This window comes from Galeopterus variegatus, unplaced genomic scaffold (genome assembly GCF_000696425.1).
Source record: "Galeopterus variegatus unplaced genomic scaffold, G_variegatus-3.0.2 Scaffold1188, whole genome shotgun sequence".
Classification (NCBI taxonomy): domain Eukaryota; kingdom Metazoa; phylum Chordata; class Mammalia; order Dermoptera; family Cynocephalidae; genus Galeopterus; species Galeopterus variegatus.
In genome coordinates, this window is record NW_007727299.1 from 97,484 (window position 1) to 122,453 (window position 24,970).

Here is a 24,970-nt window from a genome sequence, read left to right on the forward strand (position 1 = left end):
TTGAGGGAAATTTATTATTATTATCTAGGAAATTGAGTTGATCATTATTTCTTAGCTATTATATTTTGTGTGACATATATCTAATGAATAAACAATGACTTTTTTTTTAGCTAGTATAAAGAAAATGATAATTATGTCATTCAGACATATTGACTTAGAATGTTCAATATTTTATTGAAAAAGGCTGTTTCATTTCTCTCACTCTGTTTAGAAAAGGAAGACCAGTGTCTCATGCCTGAAGCTTGGAATGTGGACCAGGGAGTAATTACCAAACTCAAGGAACAATACAAAAAGGAGAGAAAGGGGAAAAAGGGGGTGAAGAGTAAGTGGAAAACATTGTATCTGTAAATCATAAATCTTGCCTCTCTTCTATCCCCCAATTTTTTTTTCAATGTTTTCCTAAAACTACTTACTCTTTTTCATTTCTGCTCCTGACCTCTTTCCTTTTCATTTGCTCTCAGGGGTTGAAATTAAATGGTTACTATTTTACTATGAACTTAACAACAGGAACAAAAAAAAAAAACAATCCATATATGATTATGGAATCATAATATATCCCAGTAATAAATCCAGAGCCTCATGAGAGTGTTGGGCTATGTGTTCAAACATAGTGATAATTTGATTTTTAAAATGATATGTGCTTAAATTACAGCAGTGATTTTTTTCTTTTTTCTATTTTTTAGTGACTATTGGTAAATCTCATCTAGTACCACATGCTGGCAATCCACCAAAATTATTGCTTATAATTTTAGATCTTGGAGACAGAAAGAAAGTTAATTTCTACCCCTGAATATTCTGTGTGTTCATAACACACAGTTCTTATGCTCTCTCTACTATATGCTATACAGGGCACAGAGCCAAATACATAACTTTTAAAAGTGTTTATTTTCTAATTTAAAAATTTTGGCCCATTTTATTAATAACAATATCACCAATTACCTTTTTTTCTTTTCAATGAAATGTGCACCACATTAAAAACAGAAGCCAAAATGAAATTTCTAGCCCTCTGAATCATATATGTATAACTCTTTCATTATGCAAATGGTTAATAAAGTTTAGCAATAGATCTAGTTAACTATGTAAAGTGGGAATATAAAAGCTTTCAAAACATTCCTGAAAATGGTCTTAAACATCTTTTTAGGAGAGGAAGGCTTAACTACCCACTTGTGCTTCCACCCTTGTTGACAATATGAACATGGACTTCCCTTTTATGGCAATAGGAATTTCATCCTTTGAGCTATTAAAATAGTTTAAAGCAAAATTAAAATCTAACTTAATGAGAAATGTATTTAAAAGTTGCAAAAGACTAGAAAGATATGCGTTTTCTTTTTCTTTCTTCATAGTGATGCTAAAGCTTATCAAAGACACCAGTCGGTCATTCCTGTCAGGATATTCTTTTATAATCTGGTAGTTACTTAAAAACACTTAAATTTTCTTTTGAAATATCTTAAAATTTACATGTGTTTAGCTGAATCCATACAAAGTCAGTGTCCGTCATTGATGTTAACATAGTATCAGTCATTACATACTGAAAGATGATGTCATTTAATGCTATGTCAATATAGATTAAATCAGAATGAGAAGGATTGATATTAAAACATAAGAACATTTTGTACCTGTTATCCAAATGTACTGATAAAAAGTTTAATCTAAACAAATATAGTGAGACATGATTTTTCATGGCTTTTTGGAGCCGCGACAAAACCAGTTAAACTGAAATTTTGAGGAAAATTTGTATATTATACATGAGAAACAATTTCCAGTTAACATAACACTGATATACTTTTTAGATCATTGTGCTACAAAAATGAATGTCTTGAAATACAAAAGATCTTTCAGTTGGAAATGTAGCTAGGACTTACGTAGAATCCAGCTACTCTTACATTAATTATTCTGTTCTTGTCAAATATCAAGCATCGCTGTAGTTGGAATGTAGCACTTAAGGTCTACAACTGCACCATTTGACTGGAACAGTATCTCTACTAATAGAGGCAATTGGATTTCCTGAATCTGGGGATTACAATCCATGTTCAGGCATATAGCACATGATTTTTTAGTATGGCAAAGAAAAATGTCTCTGTAGGGGAGAAATTTTGATGTCTTCCCCTGAAGATATAGGGACCGTAGACTGAAGTTCAGCTCATTTTGTTTATCATCTTTAGTTCCTGTTATCTTAATAAAATAGCAGTCTGGGAATAAGTGAATAGTTATAAAAATAGAACTGAAGCAGAGCTTTGAATTAATATATAAAGCATTAATTTATAAATGACCATAAGTATTTTTTTTAATTGAACTGTTACTCATTGGAAAAGTTTAAGTATTTTTAATATGGTCTGGTAGAAATATTTATAGTCAAATTGTGTACTTTGTTTATACTATCTTGAAATATATTTCTAGGTATTAGTTAAAATTGCTTAAAAATAGTTGTATTCTTTGCTGGTATAGGAAAAAACCATAATGGACGATGGGTAAGATTTTCCCATTCTTAATTAAACTTATAACAGGAAAAACTACCGAAGATCTGTTTCAGCCTCTATCCTATATAAAACAGTCAAAACAGGGATGTGGGAGAATGAAGAATCAAAGCTCAGGTAAGTAATTGACAGGGCATGAGACTTCATCTCAGGTACCATAGCTTCAAGATGTAAGGCAATGAATGGAAATTAGTTTAAACAAACAAACAGGGATGTTATTGTTTTATTCAGTACACAGTAGGTTCACAATCTGTGGTATCTGTCTATATTTAGAGCAATACACAATGGTTTGATTATAGAGTAATATTACTCTTAATGGTCCAAATTGGACATGAGCATTCTTATGCAAATAGTGATGCTATTCCATTAGCTTAATTATAAAAAGACATGTAAAATATAATTGTTTTCAAGAAATAAACTTCAAAAATAATTTGAAAACTTTGAAATAATTACTTCTTATTAATGTAGTGGGATATTTTTAAAGGTAATTGTCGGCAGATCTGAAAGGAGGTTTATGGCACCATTTCAATGCAATTGGATAATTATTTTTCCTCTTTTTTTGTCTCCCTGCCCACCCTTTTTTTTGGCTAGGGCCCAATAGGTCAAAACTACAAGATATGCTTGCTAATTTGAGAGATGTTGATGAACTTCCTTCATTGCAGCCATCTGTGGGTTCACCTTCCAGACCCAGCAGCTCCAGACTTCCTGAACATGAAATTAATAGGGCAGATGAAGGCAAGTATTTAAGACACCCTGGAACACAAAAAGCACTGTTTGTGTGTTTGTGTGTGTGTGTGTGTGTGTGTGTGTGTGTGTGTATCTACATTCATTCAGTCATTAGAAAGAGCTCTCCTATCTTAGAGAGAATTTTATTCTGCAGATGTTTGATCTACATAATATTCCCAAAATGCAGGCTTTCTTACATTCAGGAGGGTTTGGTTCCAACTTCAGTCTTTAAGTTTTGGGAATGGGTGCATAAACTTAACAATGAACTCTGGATTTTGGTTTAGAATATCCCCTAACTCTGCAGACACCTATGTGGTAAGTCCTATATATATCATTTCAACATTGAGAAAATTAAGAGTCTGTAAATAGGTAGTAAATGTTTGTTACTTTGAGACTCACATAAATATTTTATTTAAGCAATTTATCACTGATAAATGAAAAAGGGGAAAAAGCCAACTGAAAATCTAGCCACATTTTCTGCTGTTTTTTCTTGTTCTCTTTTTCGTCTTTGTCCATATGCATATACTGTTACATGGTTATAGTCATCATGTAGAATAATTCTATTTTGTTTTATTTACTTAACATAAAATCATACAAATAACTTTCATACTTATAATCTTAAGGTTGATATTATATTTTAGACTTGATATAAAACCATTCCTCTTTGGATATTTAGATTGTTTCCAGTTTTTTCCAGTACAATCTTATGTTAGAGAGATACAATTTTTTCTTTTAGACACAAGTTCTGATTTATCTATTTATGAATGTATAAAATGCTTATATGTGGAAGTTGATTTTAAAATATATATTTACATTAGCTGAAAATCCAGTATGACATAAAAGTAATCTTGATTAATGGCTCTTTTTCAAAATTTATTTTTTAAAATTATCCTGTATTTAGTAGTGTAATTATTTGCCATGTATATGTCTCTTCAAATCATTATTTATCGAACAAAATAGCTGAGAAAAAGCTACCAGAATAATCATGTATTTTTTTTAAATTCAGTTACATTTTAGACAAGCTAATAGGATTTTTTAAAATTAAGTTTTATTTATATTTGTTTTTTGTAGCTAACAGGATTTTCATGTATAGATTTTCATGATTTGAATATGTTTTCAGCAACAGTTTTTTGAGCATCACATTGCTAATTATTTGTTAGAGTTAATTACATCATACTTGAAAGAATCAACACATTATACTCTAGGTAATTTATTTGATGGACACTTGTGTACATCAGGGGCATCAAATTGCCCTTGTTAGGAAAAAAATATTTAAGAACTTTAAAACTGAAGCATTGAATCTTTAATTTGCTGTCTGCAGCAGTGGTTCTAAGTCCCCCTCAATGTAGATTTTTCAGAAGTAGATAAAACATTTAAGAAATCGGTTGTATATTTACTTGTCTATGACTGACACTTCTTGGTTTCCAGTCCACTTTCAGTAAAGACATCCATAACTTGTGTGTGATCTGTAATTTTATTCCTTTAATTTTACTTTAATAACTTTATTGTTTACTTCAATAATTCAGAAGACAGTGTCACATTTAAGAGGCATAGTTAAATGATTTTGTAAAAGGGCCAGTAATGTTTAATTACCAGGTAAAACTGTGACCTGTAGTCTTAAGTTCTAAGGTACCTTAGAGAACAGTCACATGTCAGTGATGCCCTTCCTTGCTTTCTCTCTTCAGCCCTCCAGTCTGCTGGATGTCCACAGGGGTGTAAGGAAGTGCTTGTTGCCTTCCTTGTTTTCAAATTTTACTTGGCCAATTCTAGAGCATTGGTTAAAATTAGTCCACGCAATGTATGTAGTCGATCCCAAGAATTTTAGTCTCTTGTTTGAAGAGTCATTTTTATTTCACATCTCTACAAAGTTATCTGGAAGTGTTAGAAATGGAAACATAACAAGCGAAAAATACTTGTCTGAAGACCTATAGCCTTATAGTCTCACATGAGTCATTTGGTTGAAATTTTGGCCTGAAAATTGCTGTTTTAGTATAAACAATTATCACTCTTCATTAGTAAATGTTTAGAGTTGTTTAAACCACTTACATGCTATATGGTATTTTTGGTAAAACCCATTTTTATTATTGCTGCTGTATTGAATGGTGTCTTGATAATGTCTTAATTTATACTCTTTTTTTTGTTCTGCCAAGGATTTTAAGTAGAGTTCTGCCACTACTATTTTTTAAAGCAAATAACCATTCTTTCATTTATTCAACAGGTATTTATTACTATGTATGATAGAATATAAAGCTGAAAACCATCTTGTAAATCTAGTTTCTACATGTACTACCAGTTAATACAGTTGACTTGTTTCTTTTAAGAAAAAGTTCATTTACCTCTTTAACAGCTAGAATTTGAACTACTAAATTCATCTAATTGACTCATAAATGTTTGTCATTAGTAAAGTATCTATCTCTAGAAAACTACTCAAAGCCTATCTTTGTTTTTCGGAATGATTTTCATTTACAAAGAGTGACGTTTTATTACTGACCAAATTGAATAAAATCTATCTTAATTTGGCATTTTGCTTTCAACTCGTTCTTCTCTGATGGTTTTGAAGGAATTGGATTGATATATTCAGTGTTATAAAGTAAGGATATTCAAGTTTATTGCAAATTAAAGCTGACACCTTGAAGCACAGTTGGCAGCTAATGAAAGTGTTCAAATGGACACTTAAATTTTTTTTTGAAATTAACATTTTTAAATGAAATGTTGTATACCTACAGAAAAGTGTTGATATTGTAAGGGTACAGCTCAATGAATTATACAAAGTCAGAATTATCACCCACCCATGTCACCATCTTCTAGGTCAAGCAGTAGAACATTATCAGGGCCCAAGAAGTCCTGCTTTTGCTGCCTTCTAATCACTACTCCTTCTCTGTCCCGCAGAGGTAATCTTGATTTCTAACACCACATATTAATTTAATTTTTACTTATATCAGGGCATTTTACGATTTAAACTATTTACATTTGAAATCTTTTATATTCTTCCAGGTTTAGAATTAGTCAGTTTTTTTTTTCCTTTTTGTCTTTTTTACTGACCGGCAATGGGATCGCAACCCTCGGTGTTGCGCCCTCACCGCGCTCAGCCAGTGAGCGGGAACCAGTCTCCACATGGGATCCGAACCCTCGGCGGGAGCGCCGCCGCACTCCCAAGCGGCGCACTCTCCAGTGCGCCACCGGGCCGGCCCAAGAATTAGTCAGTTTTATTTTGAATGAGACCAGCAGCTGTGTTCAGAATCACTTGTTATATGCTTAGTAATTGATAGAAATTATTTGAGTAATTAGCATGAAATATCAAATGAGGAAAAATTACTTTCCTCTAGTCATTATTTTTTCTATATAGTGAAAAGGAAAGGACAGTGGATTATTAGATTTGTTTTTAAGTCTCACTTTTCTAATTAGATGCTGCCTTTAGCTACAGTTAAGATATGGAAAAAGCAGTCAGTTTCTCAAGATTTTCTGCTCACTGAATTCTATTGTGTTTTAAAAGCATTTAAAAATAAATGTATACATGCCCTTAAGAGAAATTTGATACAAGCAAATGAGACTAATTGTTGACTCTTTAGAGGTTTTTTAAATGTTTCCTTTGTCTTCCCACTTTCAGTGGAAGCATTGACATTTCCTCCTTCTTCTGGGAAGTCATTCATCATGGGAGCAGATGAAGGCCTTGAAAGTGAACTGGGACTTGGAGAATTAGCAGGCCTGACAGTGGCCAATGAAGCAGATTCACTAACTTATGATGTAAGTAGTTGTTTTATTTTTGATGTTTTTACTAGCTTTTTGAAAGTAAAGAGTTGATTTTATAGAAGATGGTAGTGGTAAAACTTCTTCACAAGTATAGAACTTTGTTCAATTTTATTTGCAGACTTTGAAAAGATAAATATAAAGATAAACTAACATTTGTCATATAACCTAGAGATTGAAATTACCAGCTTTGTCTAAATCTATAGTCACTGTAGTTTGTTCATTGGTTTTAGATAGGGAAATAATTCTCTTTTACATTACTAAGTTTGGGTTTTGTTTTGCATTTAGGGCACCAGCAATGAAGTTCATGCCTACCTAACAGCAGCATTTGTTTTCTTTAGTACGTCAACCAGTATCCTGTTGAGAAGAGATTTTAATATTGGTGTGCATGAATGTATACAGGGTGCTTTTTATATGTTAAAGCTGAACGAATCTTTGTATCTTTGTGTATGCATTTACTTAATTCTAAACACAGTTTTATATATGCATTTATAATTGCTCCTCTCAATAGATAATTTGAGAGATTAACTAATGTCAGAGAAATAGTTGCTTATTTCATAGGTTAAAGTATTTATAATCTCTCTTATCAGTTCATTAAAATCCTCTCCTTTTTTTTTTTTTTTTCTCTCCTTTTTGTCTTTTTTACTGACCGGTAACGGGATTGCAACCCTCGGTGTTGCGCTCGTACCGGGGACCGGCAACAGGCTCACAACCCTCGGTGTTGCGCCCACACCGCGCTCAGCCAGTGAGCGGGAACCGGTCTCCACATGGGATCCGAACCCTCAGCGGGAGCGCCACCACGCTCCCAAGCGGCGCACTCTCCAGTGCGCCACCGGGCCGGCCCCAAATCCTTTCCTTTTGATAGTTCATTATCTCTGTTGGAGAATGCAATATAGCCCCGGCAACAAGCATACCATGTGGGGGATGTAAGATGGATGCCTAAGCAAACCATGGGTATTATAAAGAAGCACGCCAAAGAGGAACCCTTATTACCCATTCCTCCTCCTACAAGCCAAAAACTCCCACTGTCTGTGCTAAGTCCATTAGTAAGTCTTTTGGTTATTATTTCCCAAAACAGCCTAAATCCATATACTTCTTTTCACTTCCCATCTTCGTCCATTTTTTCCTCACCTAGAACTACAGTAACCTTTATTACTATTATTATTATTTTTTTATTGGTTATGAATATTCATGAGATACAAAGCTAATTGTCACCCCTCATGCCCATGATGTGAGGGCCAGATTCATACAGGCAGCATACCCATTACCACAAATTAGATTTGTACCCCGTGTCCCCCACCTAATTATCCCCAACCTCCCTCCCCCTCTCCCCCCAACTCCACTTTGTAGCCCAAAGAATGTTCTCTTCCTCTGCAATTCCAATGCACTACTGTGGTCTTTCTTTACTTCATTCTTTCTCTCTTAGCTCCCATGTATGAGTGAGTACATGTCGTATTTATCCCTCTGTGCTTTGCTTATTTCACTCACTGTAAGTTTCTACAGGCTCATCTGTGTTGTTGCAAGTGGGAGAATTTCATCTTTTTTATGGCAGAGTAGAATTCCATAGTGTATATATACCACAGTTTCCTTATCCAGTCATCCATCGATGGACATTTAGGTTGATCCCATGTCTTGCCTATTGTAAACAGAGCTGTGATGAATGTGGGAGTGCAGGTATCCCTTTAACTTGATCATTTCCATTCCTCTGGGTATATACCCAGAAGTGGGATTGCTGGATCATATGGAAGATCTATCTGTAGTTGTTTGAAAAACCTCCATACTGTTTTCTATAGTGGTTGTACTAATTTACAGTCTCACCAACAGTGTAGGAGCATTCCCTTCTCTCCATACCCTCGCCAGCATTTGTTATTCACTGTCTTTTTGATTATAGCCAGTCTAACTGGGTGAGGTGGTATCTCAATGTAGTTTTAATTTGCATTTCCCTGGTGACTAGTGATGTTGAGCATTTTTTTATGTACCTGTTGGCCATTTGTATGTCTTCCTAGACATACATTTGAAAAATGTCTATTCGGCTCCTTTGCCCATTTTTTTATTGGGTTATTTGTTTCTTTACTGTATAATTGCTTGAGTTCCTTGTATATTATGGATATTAATCCCTTGTGGGATGCATAGTTAGCAAAAATTTTCTCCCACTCTGTAGATTGTCATTTCTCTCTGTTGATTGTTTCCTTTACTGTGCAGAAGCTTTTGGTTGATATAGTCCCATTTGTTTATTTTTTCTTTTACTGCTTGTGCTTTTGGGCTCACGTTGATAAAGTCTGTGCCCAGACCTAGTTCCTGAAGTGTTTCACCTATATTTTTCCTTAGGAATGTTTCAATTTCAGGTCTTATACTTGTCTTTAATCCATTTTGAGTTGATTTTAGTGTATGGTGAGAGGTGCATATCTAGTTTTATTCTTCTGTATATGGATATCCATTTTTCCCAGCACCACTTGTTGAAGAGGCAGTCTGTTCCCCAGTGTAGATTTTTGTTGCCTTTGTCCAATATCAGATGGCTGTAAGCCTGAGAGGTGATTTCTGGATTCTCAATTTTACTCCACTGGTCTGAATGTCTATTTTTATACCAGTACCATACTGTTTTGGTTACAATAGGTTTGTAGGATAATTTGAAGTCAGGTAGTGTTATGCCTCCAGCTTTATTTTTTTTTGCTCAGAATTGCTTTGGCTATTTGGGGTCTTTTGTTGTTCCATATGAAGATTGTTTTTTCCATTTCTGTGAAGAATGTCATTGGTATTTTGATGGGGATTGCATTGAATCTGTAGATCACTTTGGGTAGTATAGATATTTTCACAATGTTAATTCTTCTAATCCAAGAGCATGGAATATCTTTCCATCTTTTTATGTCTTCTTTAATGTCTTTCAGAAGTGGTTTGTAGTTCTCATTGTAGAGGTCTTTCAACTGCTTGGTTAGATTGATCTCTAGGTATTTTTGTTTTTGTGTGTGACAATTGTAAATGGGCTTACTGTCTTTATTTCACTTTCTTTTAGTTCATTATTTGAGTATATAAATGCAACTGATTTGGGGGCATTTATTTTGTATCCTACAGCATTACTGAAGTTATTAACCAGCTCTAGGAGTTCTTTGATAGCCTTTAGGTTTTTCAATGTATACTAGTATCATGTCATCTGCAAATAGGGAAAATTTGACTTCATCTTTTCCAATCTGTATTCCCTTTATTTCTTTCTCTTGCCTGATTGCTCTGGCTAGTACCTCCAGTACTGTGTTAAATAGAAGTGGTGAGAGTGGGCATCCTTGTCTTGTTCCTGTTCTTAAGGAAAAGTCTCTCACTTTTTTCCCATTCAGAATGATACTGGTGGTGGGCCTGTCATAAATGGCTTTTATTGTGTTGAGATATTTTCCTTCTATACCTAAGTTGTTGAGAGTCTTTATCACGAAGGGATGTTGAATTTTGTCAAATGCTTTTTCAGCATCTAATGAGATAATCATATAATCTTTGTCCTTGAGTTTGTTGATGTGATGTATCATATTTATTGATTTTGAACACCATCCTTGCTTCCCTGGGATGAATCCCACTTGATCATAGAGTATAATTTTTTAAATATGTTGCTGTATTCTGATTGCTGATTTTTAATTTAGGATTTTTGCATCTAGGGTCATCAAAGATATTGACCTGTAATTTTTTTTGTTGTGTCTTTATCTGGTTTTGGTATGAATGAGTTTGGTAGAGTAGCTTCTGTTTCAATTGTTTCGAATAGTTTGAGAAGAATTGGTGTTAACTCCTCTTTAAAAGTTTGATAGAAATCAGCTGTAAAGCCATCTGGACCCAGACTTTTCTTTGTAGGAAGATTACTAATTACAGCTTCAATCTCCTTGCTTGTTACTGGTTTGTTCAGGTTTTCTCTCTCTTCTTGGTTCAGTCTTGGTAGTTTGTATGTGTCTAGTAACTTATCCATATCTTCCAGATTTTCATATTTGTTGTCATAAGTTGTTTATAATAGTCTCTAATGATTCTTTGTATTTCTGTGGTATTGGTTGTAATGTCTCCCTTTTCATTTCTTATTTTTGTTATTTGGGTCTTCTCTATTTTTTTTTTTTGTTAACCTAGCTAATGGTTTGTCTATTTTATTTATCTTCTCAAAAAACAACTTTTTGTTTTATTGATCTTTTCTATTGTTTTTTGGGTCTCTGTTTCATTTAGTTCTGCTCTGATCTTAATTATTTCTTTCCATCTACTGCCTTTAGGTTTGGATTGTTTTTGTTTTTCCAAGTTCTTTGAGGCATAGTGTTAGGTGGTTTATTTGAAGTCTTTCCGTTCTTTTTATGTAAGCACTTATTACAATAAATGTGCCTCTTAGTACTCCTTTTGCAGTATCCCACAGGTTTTGGTATGATGTATCTTTATTTTCATTAGTTTCTAGAAATTTTTTGATTTCTTGTTTAATTTCTTCTTGACCCATAGGTTGTTCAGGAGCCTATTAATTAGTTTCCATGTATTTGTATAGTTTCCAGAGTTCCGCTTATTATTAATTAACAATTTTAGTCCATTGTGGTCTGAAAAGATACTTGGAATGATTTCAGCTTTTAAAAATTTGCTGAGGCTAGATTTGTGACCTAATATGTGGCCTATCCTGGAGAATGTTCCATGAGCTGATGAGAAGAAATTATATTCTTTAATTGTTGGGTGAAGTGTTCTGCATATATGTGCCAGGACCAGTTGGTCTAACATGTAGTTTAAATCCTGTGTCTCTTCGTTGATTTGTTGCCTGGAAGATCTGTCCTATACTGAGAGAGGGGTGTTCAGGTCACCCAGTATTAACGTATCAGGGCCTATTTCTTTCTTTAGGTCTAAAAGTGTTTGCTTTATATATCTGGGTGCTCCAGTATTGGGTGCATATATATTTATGATTGTTATGTCTTCTAGCTGGATAGATCCTTTTATCATTGTCTCTTCTTTGTCTCTTTTTATGTTTTTTGGTTTAAAGTCTATTTTATCCAATATTAGAATAGCTACTCCTGCTTGTTTTTGGTTTCCATTTGCATGGTATATCTTTTTCCATCCCTTCACTTTTAGTCTGTATGTGTCTCTATATGTGAGATGGGTCTCTTGAAGACAGCACATACTTGGGTCTACCTTTTTAATCAGTCAATCTGTGCCTTTTGAATGGGGAGTTTAATCCATTCACATTTAGGGTGGTTATTGACAGATATTGTTTAATTCCTGTCATTGCTTTTTGTTTAGATGTTTTAAACATCTTTTTTTTTTTTGTCTTTTTCCGTGTCCGGCAACGGATCGCAACCCTCAGTGTCGCCCCCGTACCGGACCGGGACCGGCAACAGGATTGCAACCCTCGGTGTTGCTCCCGCGCCTCGCTCAGCCAGTGAGCGGGAACCGGTCTGTATGTGGGATCTGAACCCTCGGGCGGGAGCGCCACCGCACTTCCCAAGCGGCACACTATCCAGTGCGCCACCGGGCCGGCCCAAACATCTTTTAATCCTTACTTCCCTTTTATTTTTTTTTCAGTGTTAGTCAGATATTTGAGATGGCATGATTTAGCTTCTTGCTCTTTCTCACTGGCATTTTTGTTTTAATAGCAGGTTTTGCTCTTTCTTGTGTATCCTTGGTAGTGACATTCATTATTCAGATTCCAGATGAGAATTTCTTGCAGGGCTGGTCATGTGGTGGTGAACTCCCACAATTTTTGTTTGTCTGGGAAATACACTATTTCTCCCTCATTTCTGAAGGAGAGACTTGCTGGGTAAAGAATTCTTGGCTGGCAATTTTTTTCTATTAGTGTTTTGAATATATCATTCCACTTTCTTCTGGCCTGTAGGGTTTCAGTTGAGAAGTCTGCTGTTAGTCTCTAAGGGGTTCCCTTATAGGTGACTTGATGCTTTTCTCTTGCTGCTTTTAGAATTCTCTCTTTGTCTTTGAGCTTTGCAAATTTGACTATAATATTTCTTGGAGACGATCTTTTTGGATTAAATCTGTTTGGGGAACTTTGAGCTTCCTGGATCTGAAGGTTTTCATCTCTCCCTACCCCTGGGAAGTTTTCTGGTATTATTTCCTTGAATACGTTTTCAGTACCTTTTCCTTTCTCCTCCCCTTCTGGAATACTCACAATTGGGATGTTAGAGTGCTTGAGGTTGTCTGCTATCTCTCTTAGATTTTCCTCATTATTTTTAATTCTTTTTTCCTTTTTTTTGTCTGCCTGGGTTATTTTGAAAAGAGCGTATTTGAGATCTGAAATTCTTTCTTCTACTTGCTCTAGCCTGCTGCTTAAGCTCTCTGTTGTGTTTTTTATTTCGTTAAGTGAATATCTCTAGGAGTTCTGCTACATTCTTTTTTAAGGTATTAATCTTTTTGTAAATTTCCTCCTTCATATTCTGAATATTTTTTCTTGTTTCCTTGTGTTCTCTAATTGAGTCTTTTTTAATTTCTTCAAGCTTTCTTAAGATCATTGCTCGGAATTATTTTTCAGACATTTCAAGGATTCCCTGTTCTATGGGGTCTGGAATTTGAGCATTACTGTATTCCTTTGGTGGTGTCATATCTTTTTGTTTGTTTGTAGTTCTAGTATTTTTTCATTGATGTTTGGTCATCTGGTAGATGACTTGCTTCTTCTGTTACTTTGGGGTTGGCTATGAGGATAAAGACTTCCTCCTCTGTTTGTAGGCTCTACTGGTGACTCTTCTTATATCAGTGTAGTTAAGTGAGTGGCAGGTTGCTTGTAGAGTGGCCCTGGCTGCTACTGTGGTGGTGAACTGTCTTTGTGGTGACAGAAGCTGTGGCGGAATCTATATTACACCATCTTGGCTCCTGTTCTAGCTTTCTGTGGCTGTAGACTGAGCCCCTGGTGCTGTGCAGGTTTCAACTCACCTCAGTGCCTGCTAGGCCATGTGTGATTCCCTCCCCACCCCAGGGCCTTAGACTGGACCCTAGTGCTATGCAGGTCTTGGCTCACCTTGGTGGCTGCTGGGCTGTGTGTGCTTCCTTTCCTTCTGGGGCCTTAGACTGGGTCCTGGTGCCACAAAGGTCTCTGCTCACCTCGGTGGCTGCTGGGCTGTGTGCGCTTCCCTCCAGGCCTTAGACTGAGCCCTGGTCACAATAATCTTTTAATCTAAAGGGGCTCCTTGCACTCCATTTTCCAAACCTATGATGCAGATTTTTAAAGATCATTTCTATTTTTATGTTTATGCATACTTATATTTTACATTTGTTTTTGTAAACACCATTTAATTGAGTTTTGCCTTTTTCATCCAATATTTGACAACCTTTGTCTTTTAATTGGAGCATTCAGTCCATTTCTTTTTACAGTAATTACTGATATATTTCTATAAGTCCACCATCTATTTGTGCCACCTATTCTTTTTCTTTTTCTCCTATTTTTGCCTATTTTGAGATTATTTTTTGTTATTCAGCCCTCCACCCCTCTCTATATTTGGAGTTTATACACTCTTTTGCTACTCTAATTTTAGTGGCTACCTTAGAGATTGCCACACATCCTTATCAAAATTTTATATTCAAAGACCTTAGAATACTTTTAAATCTATTTAATTCTCATCCTTCTTGTATGTCATTCCTGTTATATATTTCTGAACATATTTATCTTGTTTAAACCTAGTTTGCTTGTTAGCTTTGCAGTATGAAGAGTTCATACATGGTGCTAGTGTAAAGTCAAATGCCAGCTACCTCTTCAACTTTCCTGTTAGTTGAAATGAAAAAAAATAGTGTGTTTTTTTCAGTTGTTGAGATGGAGCTCCCATGGAAAAAGAATGTAATGGCATCTGATTGTCTTTTCCATTTTTAACATTTTATGTTTCTAGTTTATAAACTTCGTTTCCAGTTTGATGAAGAAAATGTAGCTCCTATTAGAAAGTACAGTATTGAAGATTTCAAAAGTATGATCATATTCTAAAATGTTAGGAGGTTTAAATATATCTTAGTTTTTCAATTCTTACCTAAAATTACACTGTGTATACTACAATTTAGGTAGAAGTACTTTGCTTTTTTATTTGTTTTTTTTAAGCATTCTAGTGAAGATTTATTTTACGTTATTAATTGATCCACTGGCTTTTTATATTGAATTATATTGACCGTTTTCTTATTATACCTTTAATGTTTCTTCAAAGAAAACCACTGTTGAGATATTACTGATTTTGTCTATTGGTTTGGTTATTTACGTTTAAAAATTATATTGTTTTGAAAGTTGCAAAATGTGATGGTTTCATGACAAATCAGCAAGAATTATTTTGAAATATAGTGTTTTTTCCTATCCTGAACTAAATGTATGAGTGTGTTTGTTTTGTTTCTTTAATAGATAGCAAACAATAAAGATGCATTGAGAAAGACATGGAACCCTAAGTTTACATTAAGAAGTCACTTTGATGGCATCCGAGCCCTTGCTTTCCACCCCATTGAGCCTGTTTTGATAACAGCATCAGAGGATCACACGTTAAAAATGTGGAATTTGCAGAAAACAGCCCCAGCCAAAAAGTGAGAATACTCTAACTTTATTTGAATATTTTAATTAACTGTTTTTCCACAGAAAAATATGTATTTTATTATTTGCTATTAAATTTCCCAAATGTCTCTTCTAGTTCTTTCTTCTTGACAGAAGAAAGACTGTTTTTTTCCTTCGTACAATCTAATCTAATGTTAGGTTGGAAAATTGACACATAGGAAGAAATGGTATTATCTGATGATTTCCTCTGGTTTGAGAGGGCTGATTACAGTCTGATATAGATTGAATTGTGTTCCCCCAAGTTTTATGTACTAGAAGCTTGATTCCCCACTGTGACTGTTAAGAGGGTGAGAAATTCTATTATGGTAATTGAAAGGTAGAGCCTTGAAGAGGTGATTAGATCATAGGACCATGCCATAGTGAATGGATTAAAAATGATGGTCAGGAGCATGGTTCTGAGGGCTTTTAAAAAAAGAGAGAGGAATCTCTCCCTTGCTCTCTGCTCCACCATTTTTGCAATGTGATATTCTGCTGTCACTGTCACCACCACCAAGGTTCTCACCAGATGTATTCCCTGGACTTTGGACTTCCCAGCCTCAGAAACTGTGGGCAGTAAATTTCATTTTCTTTATAAATCACCGAGTTTCATGTATTTTGTTATAAGCAACAGAAACAGACTAATATGGAAAATTGGTAACAGAGAAGTGGGAAGTTGCTTATAACAAATACTTGAAAATGTAGAAACAGCTTTGGAACTGGGTGTTAGGCAATGGTTGGAAGAGTTTGGAGAACTCAGAAGAAGACAGTAAGATTAGGGGAAACTTTGGAATGTCTTAGAAACAGGTTACGTGGTGGCAAGCAGAATGCTGGTAGAAATATGGACTAAAGACCATTCTAAGGAGGTCTCAAGTAGAAGTAAGAAGGAGTTTATTGGAAACTGGGACAGAGATCACCCTTGCTGTGAACTGGCAAAGAATTTGGCTGCATTCTGTCCGTGCCCTAAGACTTTATGGAAGTTGGAATTTAGGAGTTGTGAACCAGAGTATTTGGCAGAAGAAATTTCTAAGCAGCAAAGCATTAAAGAAGCTGCATAGCTACTTTTTAACAGCCTGCACTGAGTTATGGTGGCAAAGTCACAACATAAAGCCAGAATTAAAAGGGAAGCAGAATGTAAAAATTTGGAAAATTTGCAGCCTGGCCATGTGGTAGAGAAGCAGAGAGCATTTTCAGAAGAAAAATACAGTGACACTAAGGTTAGCACAAAAGAAAGAGATTGTCAAGAGAAGGGGAAAAGACCCTCAAGGCATTGCAGAAGCCTCTGGTGCCAGCCCTTCCATTTCAGGCCCAAAGGCCTAGGGAGACAGAATGGTCTTGGGGAACAGGCCTGAGGTACCCTCCATGGGCTCGCTGCTCAGGGCTATCTTGGGAAGCTGCTTCTGGCACGAGCACCCCAGCTGCTTTGGCTGCTCCAGCCATGGCTAACTTGGCCCCAAGGCATGGCTGGACCTGCAGCTTTGAAAGATACAAGCCAGAAGCTTTGGTGACGTCCACATGGTGTTAGGTCTGCAGGCTCACAGAATGCTGGAGCTATGAAGGCTTGGAAGCCTCCACCCCAATTTCAAAGGATATATGGAAAAGTCTGGGGGCCAAGGAAGAGATCCATCACAGGGGCAGATTCACTGCATAGAGCCTTCACTAGAGCAATGCTGAGCAGAAACATGGGGTTAGAGTTGCAGCAGAAAAACCCCAACAGCACCATGCTTAGTGAAGCCACGAGAGTGGGACTGCCATGGAGACCTCAGACCTGTCCATGCACCGCCAGCCTGGGAGAGCTGAAGCATGGCCTTAGACCAGGAAAACTATAGGAGTGGAGCTGCTTGAGGACTTGGGGACGACCCCTCCCCCCCCCCATCAGCATGCAGAGGACGTTGGACATTGAGTCAAGTTACATTATTTGCTAGCTTTAAGATTCAATGCGTGCCTTGCTGGGTTTTGGACTTGTTTGGGACCTGTTACCCCTTTCTTTTGGCCTTTTTCTCCCTTTTTGAATGAGAATATGTACCCTGTGTTTGTCCCCCCATTGTATCTTGGAAGTAGATAACTTGTTTTGATTTTCCAAATGGGACTTTGGACTTTGGACTTTTGAGTTGAAACAAGTTAAGACTTTGGGGATGGAATGAATGTTTTATCTGTGAGAAGGACATAAACTTTGCGGGCCAGGGGCAGAATGATCTGGATTGAATTGTGTTCCCCAAGTTTTGGGTATTAAAAGCTTGATTCCCCACTGTGACTGTCAAGAGGGTAGGAAGTCCTATTACGGTAATTGAAAGGTGGAGCCTTAAAGAGGTGATTAGATTGTAGGACCATGCCATAGTGAATGGATTAAAAATGGTGGTCAGAGGTGTGGTTCTGAGGGCTTTAAAAGAAGAGAGAAGAGAAGAGAAGAGAATCTCTCTCTTACTCTTTGCTCCACCATTTTTGCAATGTGATACTCTGCTGTCGCTGTCACCACCACCAAGGTTCTCACCAGATGTGTTCCCTGGACTTTGGACTTCCCAGCCTCAGAAACTGTGAGCAATAAATTTCATTTTCTTTATAAATCACTCAGTTTCAAGTATTTTGTTATAAGCAACAGAAATGGACTAATACACAGTCCTTATATGTACAGCGTTTTGAATGGTTGTCTTCGTTGGGTCGCTTTTTATTTACACTGAAGGTTTCTGCCGTTCTGTTAAAGAGGTATAGACATGTTGAAAATCATCAAACCTTCACCCCCACTCTGCCCCATTGTTTACTTGGTTTGGACTCACAGAGTGGAGTAAAGGGCTGATTGAGATAGGTGAGGGACCTCTCTTTGGTCTTATCTTTTGGCCTTGAGCCTTTAGGTACTTTTCATACACACCAATATGTCTAGACTGAAAGGCACCGTTGTTCAAGTCAACAGTAAGAAAGTAAACAACTCAATTAAAAATGGGCAAAGGAGCTGAATAGACATTTCTCAAAGATATACAAATGGCCAACAGACACATGAAAAAATGCTCAATATCACTTAGCATCAGGGAAATACAAATCAAAACCATTTTGAGCTTTCATCTCACCCCAAGTAGACTGGCTGTTATCAAAAAGACAGAGAGTAACAAATGCTGACGAGAATGTGGAGAAAGAGGAACTTTCCTACACTGTTGGTGGGACTGTAAATTAGTGCAGCCATTATGGAAAACATTGTAGAGGTTCCTCAAACAACTACTGATATAACTGCCATATGATCCAGCAATCCCATGGCCTGGTATATACCGAAAGGAGTGAAAATCATCATGTCAAAGGGGTACCTGCACTCCCATGTTTATTGCAGCTCTATTTACAGTAGCCAAGAGTTGGAACCTACCTAAATGTCCATCAGGAGATGACTGGATAAGGAAAACGTGGTACTCGATGGAATATATACTCGATGGAATACTACTGTGCTGTGGAAAAAAAAAGAATGAAATTCTGCTATATGCAGCAATGTGGATGAGCTTGGAGAAAATTATGTTAAGTGAAATAAGCCAGGCACAGAAAGAGAAATACCGCATGTCCTCACTCAAAAGTGGGAGTTGAAAGAAAGAAAGAAAAGAAAGGAAAGAAAAGAGAGAAAAGGAGTGAATCACAATAATACATTGAACTTTCAAACAAAGGAACAGTACTGTGGTTATTAGAGGTGGGAAAGGGAAGGGGGTTGGAGGTTGACCAGAAATGAGTTAAAGGTCACAAAGATTGATTACATTTTGTAAACATGAGTATACTGATTATCCTGATTTGATCACCACATATTGTACACATGTATAATATTCAAATCTGTACCCCACAAATACATATAATCAACTATGTTACAATTAAAAAATAAATAAAATGAAATAAAAAATAAAAGCCCACATTGTTGCCATCTTTTAACTGCTAGTGCTTGCCTTTGCCCCTTGTTCCTGTCTGAGCATGGACAGACATGAGTTAGTATAAACCCTTTTATTAGTAGCCAAACTAGACCCAGTCCTTTTTGGTGGGGTTCTCTTATTTAAGCTGCTCTCCTTCCTAGGGTCACGTAGTCCAGAACCAGTGTCTGTCAGCAAAGGACCCTCTGCAGTGTCAGGCACTTTTGTTATTACAAGAATATAACTAAACATCAAACGGAGGAGGTTATAGAAATTTTTACTACTGGTAGAGGAAATCTGTTGCCCAGTTTAAAAGAGATCATTGGCACTCATGCTATGAGTCATACATATGGTAGATAAAATACTTGATTTATCAGTCTGCATCAGATAGCTCAAGCATATATTGCTAAAACCAAATAGACCCTCTCATGGATCAGGTATTTTCATTAGAGTGAAATTATTTCCTGGTTAGACATTGTGCCTTTTGCCTTTCTAGTTTTTTGGTAACAATATGCTAGTTATGGGTCTAGCCAGAGATGTGAATGTCTTACATATTCTTGACTAAAATTTAGAAGAATAATGAAACAAGTTTCTTGCTGGTGGTAGCTTAACAATAATACCTTCACATGTAAATAACAGTGGCCTGTTTACCTTTGAACTTAAAACTTGGAAATGACTTGAGAAGAGATAACATTCCTGTAAATAACTACAATACACTATAGAAAATGGTAAGTATGGGTTGAATATCCCTTATCTGAAATGCTTGGGACCAGAAGTGTTTTGGATTTCAAATTTTTTCTGATTTGAGAATATTTGTAGAATACATACTGGTTGAGCATTCCTAATCCAAAAATCTGAAATCCCTCAGTGAGCATTTCCTTTGAGCTTCATGTTGGTGCTCAAAAGGTTTCAGATTTTGGAGCATTTCTAAGTTCAAATTAGAAATACTCAACCTTTACTTGACTTTAAATATGGTTTCTACTAACATTTGTGGCCAGTATTAGGTAGTATATTGTACCCATAGTGGTGTTCTGAATAGTGAATAAACTGATAATGTGGACATTTTCTACAGTATCAAGGACAGACGTATTAATCTTCATGGAAAGGAAAGGAAATTAAAGTATCATTTGTTGAAACCCTATTATGTGCATGGTTCTGTCCTAGGCTGGTTTTTAAATTGTAGAATCTCATTTAACCCCGTGAGTATTTGGTGTTATTTCCATTAGGAATCTGAAGTTCTGAAAGATTAAATAACTTGCCCAAAATTAGCCAGTTAATAACAGAAGTGGAAATTGAATTCAGAAATGTATTCCTTCAAAGCCCATGTTGTTTCTCCTGATTGAAGCTGTCTCTCACTTCTTGTCAAATAGATTATGACAATGTTAAAAGCACTGTAACAAGGTATTATTACTAAACAAGGACTTTGTTTTTTGTTTTTTTAAAAATTGTAACATAATTGATTTGTACGTATCTGTGGGGTACAGAATTGATTATCATTACCTGTGTGTAATATGTGATGCTCAAATCAGGATAATTAGTATATTCAACATTATACAATATAATCTTTTCACATGTCCCTTTACCAATTCCTCCTTGTACCCCACTTTCTACCTCTGGAGAATTCTTTATCTTTCTTTTATACTCAGTCCATCAATAGATTCCATTACCTTTATCAACAAAATATATGATCAGTCTGGTCTGTTTCCACCTCTATTTCTATTTTATTCTTCACACAGTAGCTTTGATTTTTTAAATATCTGTTTGTATTTTACTTTATATTGTAATTTTATATTGTATATACAGAGGTAAAAACCACACTAAACAGTTGTGTAGCTTAGTGAATTATTATAAGACAACTCCCTTTCTGCATTCTTGGTGAGACTATAAATTAGCACAGCCATTATGGAGAGCAGTATGGAGGTTCCTCAAATAACTACAAGTAGAACTGCCATATGATCCAGTAATCCTACTGCTGGGGATATATCCAGAGGAATGGAAATCATAGTGTTGAAGGGAAACCTGCACTTCCATGTTTATCGCAGCTCTATTTACAATAGCCAAGTGATGTAACCAACCTAAATGTCCAGCAGTAGGTGACTGGATCTTGTTTCTTGATCCCATGAAAATGTGATTGGTGTTAAGTAAGCTTTCTTATGCATGATGTCGTTGAGAATGGTATATTACCATAGTGTTTCTATTTCTAAAGGCAATTTTATGACATATATTCAATTATACTGTTTACTACTGGAGCTTAGAGTGGTAAAAGTTGTCTTCTCTGTCTGATTTAGGAGTACTTCTCTTGATGTAGAGCCTATCTATACATTCAGGGCTCATAAGTAAGTATGTGCTTTTTCTTTATTTTAAACATCATCATTGTAAAACAGCCTGTTAGGATTTTTTTTTTTCCACTCATATATTTGTGTTATGTATTTTTGTATTTAGTAGTGGTTGTTTTTCTTTATTTTAAACATCATCATTGTAAAACAGCCTGTTAGGATTTTTTTTTTTCCACTTATATATTTGTGTTATGTATTTTTGTATTTAGTAGTGGTTTTTTTGTAAATGTAAAAGAAATTGTCAGATAGTATAATGCTAAAACAAGTTTATAGCTACCAAATAAGGATCCTTTCTGAAATTAGATTTTATTTGTATGTTTAAATGATGTGTGTATATATATCTTAAAATAAAATTGAGGCAATTAGGTTTAAATATTAGAAATCTTGATATTTTTTTCCTTAAAGATTACCTAGATAAAAATATTTGAGAATTTTTTCTATTGTGATCACATATCGCATGCTTTTCCTGTTTCCGTGTGAGCATAAGGAATGTGTCCACTTGATTTAGCACGGCGATTGGCATACTTTTTATATAAAGGACCAGATAGTAAATATTTTTTAGGCTTTGCGGGCAGTATTCTGTTACATATTCTTAATTTTTGTTTTGTTTTGTTTTATTCCCTGTTAAAAATGTAAAAACCATTCTTAGCTTTAGGACTGTACAGAGACAGACCACTGGTTGGATTGGGCCTGCAGGCTGTAGTTTACCAACCTCTGGTTTAGCAGAGGAAGAAAAATGAACAGTGTTTTGATAATATTTTTATCTATTGTAAAAAATAGGTAGAAAGCCATTTGAGTAATTAAGCATTCTTATTTTTAACAATCATATTATCAGATGCATTTTTGAGAATAGCAATTGATTTTTTTAAAAAATCTCCCAGAGGTCCAGTGCTTTGTGTGGTAATGAGCAGCAATGGTGAGCAGTGTTACAGTGGTGGTACTGATGGACTGATCCAGGGCTGGAATACCACTAATCCCAACATCGATCCCTATGACTCTTACGGTATGTGATTCCCCAAAGGTCTGAAAGAATAAAATGTTTTCTTCTTACACATTTTTTCCATAGTTTATATAAGGATAATATGTTGGCATCATCCCCTTGATCAATTATTGGAGAGATGTAGAAGCTAACAGCTTTTAATGTCCGTGACACCAAAATACTTAAAAGACCTCATAAGTTGAATGCCCTTTTAATCTTGGAAACAGTACCATAAATTATAAATCTATATTATAATCTATTACTAGATATTACCCCAAATTCTCTTGCAAAACTGTTTAGGAATTCGCTGTCCTGGTTTTCTCTTAAGTTCTAGAATGGTTTAAAATGTCATATTTGTCATAAAAGCATATTTTGATTTCATTATCACTTTAAATTAATTTTGCCACCAAACCTAACTAAAGATAAGAAATTCAGTAAACAAAAACTTTCCACATCATTTATTTAATGAGCATTAAACATATATTTTGTGAAAAGTAACCCCCCTCTTCCTCCCCCAATTCTCTTACAAATTTATCAGATCCATGCCTTCCTTTACTTCTCTCCCAGAGTACCAACTGTCCCTCATTCTGTCCCAGGCCAGCCCTTCCTGTTTTGTTCTTGACCTTATTCTTTCTAGTTTCCTTTGGGACCATACTTTAATCTTTCCCTTTCCTCTCCCTTTCCCACATTTTAATTAATCCTCACTCTCTTTGCTGTCTCTCCATCCTCTAAGCATATAAATTAGTACAGGTTTTTTCCCATCCTAGGTAAGGGGAAGTCTTTTTTTGACCCCCTTTCCCTCTCTGGCTGCTGTTTAGTCTCTCCCTTTCCCTCATCGTCTTTGTTTCTTTGATGGTGTTGTCTAGAAAACATAAGTACTAGTTACTAAATACATGTCCTTTCCCTGTGCATCATCCCTTTGCATTTTGACTTCTGGCTCCATCACTTAAATATAAAAAGATTGTCAGTGACTATCTGATTTCCTGATCCTAGGGTATTTTACAATCCTTATTTTACTAGATTTATTGGCTGTATTTGAGACAGCTAACTCCATCCTTTTTGAAATTTGTTCATTCTGTTGGCTTTTTTGACACTTTGTGGCAATTTTTGTTTTCTGTTTTTCATGAACTCCATTTATTTCTCTCACCTTAAATATTGGCATTTATCAAGGCCCAGACCCTATCTTATTCTTTGTGGTGTACAAACATTCTTTGGGAGATTGAATCTACTTGTGTAGTTTTGTATTATATTGACTCATAAATCTCTTCATTAAGCTTCAGACTGCTTACAGGAAATTTCAAAGTGGCTGTCTCATTGTCTGTAAATCCCAACATATTCTGTGTTTTTTTCTCCTCCATATTCTTTTATTTTATTTGGTGGCACTAGCAGAGTTACCCAAACTAGAAACCTGAGAGTTATCCTTGATTCCTTGTTTTATCATACTATCCACAGCTTATTAGTTACCTAGTTTTTTAGTATAACTCCCTAAATATTTCTGGAATTAGTCCTGCTCTGGCCCTTTTACCACTGCCCTAGCTTAGGTCTTTATCATCACTCTTCCAGTCTGTGGAACCAGGCTCCTTGCCTTTGTCTTGATTCTGTCCAATCTGCTTTCTATACTGCAGTCAAGGTTACCTTATTAAACACTTAAGTGACCTTACTGCTCCTTTCTTCAGTGCTTCCCTGTTTTTTTCAGGATAATTTCTAAGTTCTTTAATATGTCATAGAAATCTCACCATAAATTGGCTGCCCTCATCTCATCCACTTCCTGCCTCACACTGCACCCTTGAGTATTACTGAATTGCTTGTAAATTTCCTAACGTATCATGTTGTTTTTTTCTGGGATTATAGGTGCTGCCTCCTTGCCAGGCACATCTTCCTCTGTTCTCTGGCTGACATCTGTGTACTCTAAGTGTCACCCTCTTCAGGAAGTTTTCACTCATCCCAGTTACTCTCCGTGGTTACTGGTGTCTGTCACTATTATTATACTTCCACCATTGTCTTTTGAGGACAGGGGTAGTATTGTGTCTTAGTCATTTGTGTGGCCCCAGCATAGAGCATAGTGCCTGACACACAGTGTCTTCGATAAATATTTTATGGTGTGTCTGAGAGAGGATATAAGACAGATAACACCATTGGCATTTCCAGACTTAACGTCTGTGAGCCATCTTGAAAGTACCACTTTATAGAATCATTATGAGGGTTAATAATTGAAGTTTCTAATGTAACTTTTATTATGATTCTATGCTAAGTAACCCTCTCCGCCTCCCTCTCCCTTCTACCACATCCACATCATCTACATCTCAGTTCTTGCTATTTGAGAATTTGGGGATACCTGTAGGTCTCCATTCCCATCC

The 24,970-nt window shown here is 35.8% G+C and overlaps 1 protein-coding gene across 1 annotated transcript in view; it reads left to right on the plus strand.

The window, feature by feature from the left end:
- Positions 1-24,970, plus strand: part of STRN (striatin, calmodulin binding protein) — a 114,405-nt gene that overhangs the window by 77,324 nt on the left and 12,111 nt on the right. Inside the window, exons 8-13 of the mRNA XM_008575440.1 lie at positions 212-322; positions 3,066-3,209; positions 6,808-6,944; positions 15,250-15,425; positions 21,587-21,634; positions 22,516-22,637. Coding sequence (XP_008573662.1) covers positions 212-322; positions 3,066-3,209; positions 6,808-6,944; positions 15,250-15,425; positions 21,587-21,634; positions 22,516-22,637 — 738 coding nt within the window. The remainder of the gene's footprint in view (positions 1-211; positions 323-3,065; positions 3,210-6,807; positions 6,945-15,249; positions 15,426-21,586; positions 21,635-22,515; positions 22,638-24,970) is intronic.